General features: G+C 42.1%; 1 protein-coding gene across 1 annotated transcript; it reads right to left on the bottom strand.

Moving 5' to 3' along the window:
* Positions 1 to 5,120: 5,120 nt before the first annotated feature.
* Positions 5,121 to 6,427, bottom strand: snrnp35 (small nuclear ribonucleoprotein 35 (U11/U12)). The gene has a single exon (XM_080779942.1). The coding sequence runs from the start codon at positions 6,255 to 6,257 to the stop codon at positions 5,508 to 5,510; it is 750 nt and encodes a 249-aa protein (XP_080636068.1). The 5' UTR covers positions 6,258 to 6,427; the 3' UTR covers positions 5,121 to 5,507.
* Between the last annotated feature and the right edge of the window lie 955 nt (positions 6,428 to 7,382).

Here is a 7,382-nt window from a genome sequence, read left to right as displayed (position 1 = left end):
CCGTGTTGCGAGGATGTACCTGGAAAAATATCTACCCCAAAAGGGGTACCTGGTCCAAAAAAGTTTGGGAAAACCTGCTGTAAGTTGCCTTTGCAAAGTGTCACATGACTACAGAGATACTATATACTGAATGATGTGTGTGAGGTTTGGACAAAGTCTGTAGGAGTAGTAACACAAAATGTTTGCAAAAACCTATGTCATGATGGTGCTATAACAAAATTTGGGGCAGAGGTTTACCTGGCCTCCAAGGAGTATGTGTCCACAGTTTAATTCTGATTGGTCCATGGTGCCGGAGACTTCTCACAGAAGGACACACAGACACACGGATGGACAGGGGCAAAAACATAGTCTTGTCCACGCCTTCGGCCTGTTGGAGACAAAAGAAAAATACCAAGTGATGCACTGGAATGTATATTCTACAAAGGCTATAATTGTGATTGTAGGCCATCTAGCTGAATTATCAATTTTCTTTCAGGTATAGCATGGTATAGTACAGGGGTTGGCAAGTCAGTTTAGCCACGGGCCAACTCTTTTGCATTAGATGGCGGGCCAGAAGCCCAGAACACAATCAATGGCTGGAACATGTGATAAACCACCAACTTATATAGAATATATGTATATATATTATGTTAATATATGTTGCTATAGTAAATAAATAGATGTGTAATCAAATGGTACAGGAGGTGCAATGTCATTTTGTGCAGGCATCATCCTTGAATGTAACACTTTTGAACTTGATACTTACGTCAAAAACATATTTATTTTCTTCTTTTGTCTTTTTAGAATGGAAAGAAAAGTGTGTTCATCCTAGCCAGTTTCATCAATGCTAAGCCATTGCTGTTCAAATCCTACCTATGTGGGACTGTCTGTCATATATTGTAAATTATTTACAAGTTGCCGGAGAGATATTATCACTGGCGGGCCGGCCAGTTGGTATATTAGTTATGCCAACTATATTGGCTTTAACTCAACCTTCATTACAATAGCCTAAGCCTACATGTTCAAGTATAAGAAGATCAAACTCTCTTTAGCGATCAGTACTTTGCCTGAAACACTGTACTACAAATAATATTCAACCTTTAATTACAGCAATTACACTAGGTTTCATTATTTAGAACTTAACAAACTGAGTAGCGAATATTCATTTTCACTACAACAGTACAACTCTGTATTATCTTTTGCTTCAAAATGACTGGTTCTTAACATGGGGTTGTGGGACCCGCAGGGCATCCCCAGCTAAATTGTTGATAGGTTAGGAACTAAATGGACCCCTATAGATATGTATAACTCCAAGAGTGTATAAATCAAACCACCTTTATGGTTTGGTTAATTTGGTACATTTGGTTCCATTTGTACACACTCAAATTAAATAAACAATGCCGATTTGATGGTGTAGATTGGGGTCCCAGACGGACATCACTTAAATTGGGGTCTGTGACCTAATCTAATGCATATCAAACAGTTCCTTGAAATTAAAAAAGGTAGAAACTCAATTTTCTAAACACTGGTTCCCAACTAGTGGCATGGTCACAAAAGCCTATCACTAGTCACTACATTGAAGGGAGGCTTAAAAAATAACAACTTGTTCGTTTTATTTAATTTAACATATTGTATCCTATAACTTTGTGAGCTACACAACATTTGGGTGTGAATCCAGTAAAGAACTGCTAAAGACATCTTTCCATTCCACCTCTGTTGGTGGTCTAACAGCTTCATTGTACAAGGAGCTCTGAATAACCACCTGTCAATCACTGCAGAATAATGGAGCACCATGACAACTGAAATATACAAACCAGAAAGAGCCTGTGTACAGTATACACACACACACACACACACACACACACACACACACACACACACACACACACACACACACACACACACACACACACACACACACACACACGGTTAGGGAAATGTAGACAGTCGTTAAAACCAAGGAACTGTGTTGAAGTCTGTCGATTTTGAGGTAGGCTACGTTAGCATTTGTATTTTGTAAATTGTCAATCTATTTATTCAGGACTGTTGGTATATCTAGAGGCTAAATATAAAGAAATACAGCTGATTTAAGTGTTGCTAGACTTGCATCACCTTGGCTTTCAAGTAGTCATTACGACATCAACCATAATACCCTGGGATTCCTTCACAAGACAAAATATATATTCTACATACAACTGCCATCTGCATACATTCACCCCTATGTGTACAAAATAAATCAAAATAATCAAACATACAGAAACAGCAAAGGCAAATTAATAATTAAAGTGGTTTCAAAAGATTAACACTTGTGGCGATTTCTGCAGCAATTATTGGCGGTAACCACTGACTCAAAGTTGGTGATATCAATGAGCCAACACCGCTCTCAGGATCCTGTGGACAGAATATTCATCCAAAATGCAAACCTGTCACAGACACGTCCCCACCACATGTTGTTTTTACGTACTCGACCATACAGAGGCGAGCTACCAACAGCTGCAGGTAAGTTTGTATTGGTATTTTGCAAGGCTACTCTCGCCAATTGACATCACACATAGTTGTGGTATCATAAGGGGTCTATTTCACTGCAATCTAAGAACCCATCTGTAAAGAATTAAGGAAAGATCATAGCTGTGTGAAGTGAGGGGCGCTCTATTCGTACACTCTCAGAGTTAAATAAAGACTCAGGATTTGAAAGAACTTTAAGCACTAGGCAGTTCTCAGGGCCTTATATCCTTTTCTGTGTGCCACCTCTCCCTGCAACTCTGTGGTCTGGTCAGGATTACTCCTCTACCCAGACACTCCGGCAAAGATGGAGACCACGTCACAAGAAGCCTTCTGCCCTAAGCCAGGTTTCCAGTCAGAGAGAGGCAAAGGTCTGCATTGTAACTTAAACCTAGTGGGTATACTTCGTTCATCAGTTATTAGATATGTGTATGTCGTGGTTTGTGTGTGTGTGTGTGTGTGTTTTTATTTATTTATTTTATTAATTAAAATCTGAAAACCTTTAATAGTATGTCGGATACTGCAATGACACAGTACTCAAAATGATTGCCATTGCAACATTCACCCCTACTACACCGTATAAAGTAAGGCATAGTATAGTAAGGAAATAAGGCAATATGAAACAAGATAGATAACATCTTGTATTAATATCTCACCATGGTAATGATCATCCTACAGGAGAAGATCGGACCTTCCAGAACACACAGCAGGCATACCCCACACCCTCAGGAGCCTCCGGAACCTCCGAACCAACGGGACGAAGGAACAACAGCCTAGCACAGAGAGAGGATGAGTGTGAAGGCAGCAGAGGTCAAGCAGAGGTGAGGCTAGCCACTACGAGTGAAACAAGGTGTCAGCCGGAGAGAATGTCGATGCAGACACAGTACCAGAGGGATTTCCCAGCTCACCCTGTCGTCCACTGCAGAACCCCCGCCCTCCCACAGCCAGACAATATCGCCATCAACCCAGCCCTCAGGTGAGACTGAATGAGCTGAGCTTGCCCGTTATTGATGATCATTTTATTTCTGTAAAACCTGCTTGAGCTCAGGAATCCACTAGACTGGAGTCAAGTAGATTGTATAGGATATAGGCTATTACTAACAACACAGCGAACAAGGACAATGTCACAGCCATCAAGGGTAGAGGGTACCCACACTGTCTGTTTGTAACATTGTAACAGGTGCATTGGTGTAATCACTCTATGCTGAGATGTGGCCATTCCACCACACAGCTGGCAGAATCAACATGTGGTTTTGAATGAACACATAACTCCTTGCCTGATTGTAACAGGAGCAACTGGTGTAATCAGACTAAGCTTGGCCCCCCATACAACTGCCTGGAGGAGAAGTGTAATTGTAAGACGGGGGGGGGGGGCATATTGCAATAATAAGAGGGATTGTCATAGCATATGGATGTGTCCAGCAGATTTGACAGTGATGAAAACCCTGCTGCCAATTGAGCCAGTAATTTGTCGCTGTGTGTGTGTGTGTGTGTTAATTCACAGGACAGACTTCAGAACGGTTCAGATGGAGACTTACCCTTGTTGGCCTTTGATCAAACACACGCGTCATGGCAGGCCGAGAGGAAAACCAAACACCTTCTGAGAGATGGTTCATTACACACAATATCAACAGTCAACAATCACACCCACATATTGCATAGACCCTGTGTCTATGCGATATTTAATTGTTATTAAGTGTGGAATATTGATTAATAATTGACAATACAAGTTGTTCTCTGTGATCTCTTTAGAACTTCTTGAGGCCACTTTAGGGTACAGACAAATTTGTATTTGTCTGTACTCAAAGACTGATTCCATAAAGAAGTGTTCAAAAATATATCAAAATAGCAGAAGGGGAGACAAAACACAGGACAGTTGATACTTATATTTGAACACTAGGGGGAGATATTTACTAAATAGTTTCTCTCCCGTCTTGGCATAGAGACGTTTGGCCACACTTATGGCTCTTTAACCCTACCCCTCATCCCTTCCCCCTACATAATGAGTGTCAAGGGATAGGGGGATAAATCATCCCCCTAGGAATTGGAACGTCCCTAAATATTGAACGCAACCATTAACGTTACCTTTCCAATCAAGTAAACAACCTTTCCTTCACAGTCCACATATACAGGTCCATCTCAACTCATTTTAAATTAGAATATTTTGTAAAAGTTCATTTTCTTCTGTAATATAATTTAAAAAGCTCATTAAAATCAAAAAATCCTATCTCAATGAATTAGAATATTTTACGAGACCCCTAAAATATCCTAATTAGTTGAGATGGACCTGTAGAACCAGTAATGAATAAACCTGTAGCCTGTTGCTGTAGTGTACACAGACTAATCACAACTAAATAATTGTATGACTTCTTTTCAGTTTTCTAGAGTTAGACAATAGAATACTAATACGACAATAAAATATCTGCTGAAGGCCAGACAGAAAAAAAAAAAAAAAAAAATCTGAGGATGTTTTTGTAGATTATAAGAAACTCATAATTACTTCAGCCTTATCCCGTTTGCTGCTCCATGGTAGATCATAGCTCTGGTCCAATGTTTCTAGGACCAGAGCTAGCACACTAGAACACTCACAAATCGTTTATGTCCCTGCTTTGCACAATCATATTGACCACTGGCACTTAGTCAATATGATTGTGGAGGGAAAAAAGTTTGTAAAATATGATTTCCATGATAGAAATTTCATAGCCACAATTGACTTTTATTGTAGTATGTTTTTAACATTCATTAACATGAATATTACTTCTTCTCTCCACATTTCCCTGCATGGTAAGGTCAGCTAAATAACAATTTCTTGCAGGACGCATTAGGACCCCCCCCCCAAAAAAATATAAAATGGAATGTTCAACGCAATGTCTGTTTCACTTTAGTTTCAGTACCCACTGTAAATCCTCCAGCCAACATATTTAATAAGATAACTGGGGTGCGCACTACTATGGCTAGTGCTCCAGCATCGCTGTATGTCTGTCAAGTGTCAACAAGTTATTTTGACTCCTCTCATGTTGTTGTGTTCATCTCCTGTCCCTGTGTCTGTACTTATCAGCATGCTTTCTGTCATCTCTGTCTCTTTCAGAACTCCTGTCCCTCTTGTTGTCTCGGTACGAGTCTCCTCTTTCTCTCCCTCTGTCACGGTCGTCTCTCCTTCCTCTTCCCGATCCCCACTCAGTGTCCCTGTGGCGGTCTTCCTTCTCCCTTCCACCTCTCTCGCAGTCTCTCCCTCCTCCTCCTGCAGCCCATTCCGGCATAAAGTTCATTCCGAGGTTGATGGGTTTCCTAAAAGGCCTGTCTTTCCCACCGAAACGCAACTGGCCGGACTCTTTCTTCCCTCCTTGCCCGCCTCCCAGCCGCCGCGGCACCCATCCTTTGAGAGTCCTCTCCTGCTCGAAGTCAACGAACAACTCGTGTTGATCCACCACCACTTTGTTGGCTTCCCTCCGAGCCCGAACCACAGCTCTCTCCTCTTTATATTCAATGAACGCGTAGCCCTTGGAGAATCCCGTCACGATGTCCCTCACCAGTCGCAAACGGTTGATGTCTCCAAACTTGGAGAATACTTCGTATAGCTTGTCGTCTGTCGTCTGGGGGTTCAGGCGGGCGACGAACAGGGTGAGGAGCGGGTCCCCCGCGACACCTTTGTTTGGCTTGTAGCGGCCGAACATCGCCCTCCACACCGCTCGGTCGTGGGGCTCCACGTCGGTGCCGTCGATACTGCCCGCTTTGAGCGGGTCGTAAACCTTCGCTATTGCACTCCATTCGTTCATGGTCTCCTAACTACAATGGATGAGATTAAGCAAACTCTTTCACCAGTTTTTTCCTCTAATAACAAGTTGCCATAGAGCCCAATCGAACGCCGAGCTGCCTCTGCCTGCTGTTGCGTCCTACTTTTCGTTTTCTTTTGCTAGTATCGTTGGTACGTCAACAAAAACAATCCGAAGCGGATATGTATGAGTGCGTCAAAACAAGTGTTCCGTCAGGAAACAAAGGTTCTTCTGGTTTTCGGCAGACTAGATGCCTTCCGGTCTCTATGCTTCCGGCACATGCTGCCCTCAACTGGTTATAACCTTAGAGTATATATACATATATATATATACTCTAAGGTTATAACTCCTTTTAGACTCTCCTCAGTGCAAAATAATTTACAGTGCCTTGCCCCAATAATACCCGAATATCCCCTTGCTGACATTTCAGATTCTCAGCCACAGCTGGCTGAGTTGGTGCAAATCCCTCTCTCAACGTATTGTCCAGCTCTTCACCACTTATGTCCACATTCAAAAACATCCTAGCCACGTCCAGCACCATAATAATCCTCTCCGATTTGCGTGGTAACAGCCAAAAAGCTCCTTTTGTCCATACACAAGTTTCTCCCATGAGTCCCATCTCCCTTCCCCCCCACTGAAACCTTTTGCTCTGTCACAGCCACACACACATTCCTCCCCTCCAGTCTCTTGACAGCAAGCATCAGCCCCCTCCAGTCTCTTGACACCTTTTCCTTCCTCCTAATCAAGGAAACAAAGGCAGCACCTTTGTGAAAATAAAACGTTCCTTATCAAACACAAATTGATTGGCTAAATTGGTCTTTAAATGATCACATCAATATTAAGGACCAATGAAAAAAAGGGGGGCAAAAAACGTTTAAGAAAAGAGTAATATCAGCAATCAATGCTGTAGTGGTTAAAGCATATGCATTTCACACAGAAGGTTGTGGGTTCGAACCCTGCCTGGGGTTGACGTCAGTCAAGTCAAATGGGTTCAGATCTGAGCCAAGTATGCTGAGACGCAAAAACAAATCCATACCTCAGAGATTTTAAACAGTGCACAGCAAAACGTTTTTCTCTTGTGAGCTATGAATGGAAAGCATTCAATTTGATTTTCACGCAATATCTCAA

The sequence above is a fragment of the Protomyctophum bolini genome (assembly GCF_963924005.1).
Source record: "Protomyctophum bolini genome assembly, chromosome: 13".
In the NCBI taxonomy this organism is placed as follows: domain Eukaryota; kingdom Metazoa; phylum Chordata; class Actinopteri; order Myctophiformes; family Myctophidae; genus Protomyctophum; species Protomyctophum bolini.
This window is presented reverse-complemented; position numbering and strand designations above follow the sequence as displayed.

Coding starts and splice junctions, on each gene's coding strand:
- snrnp35 (XM_080779942.1), bottom strand. CDS start 6,257: ATGAACGAATGGAGTGCAATAGCGAAGGTTTACGACCCGCTCAAAGCG.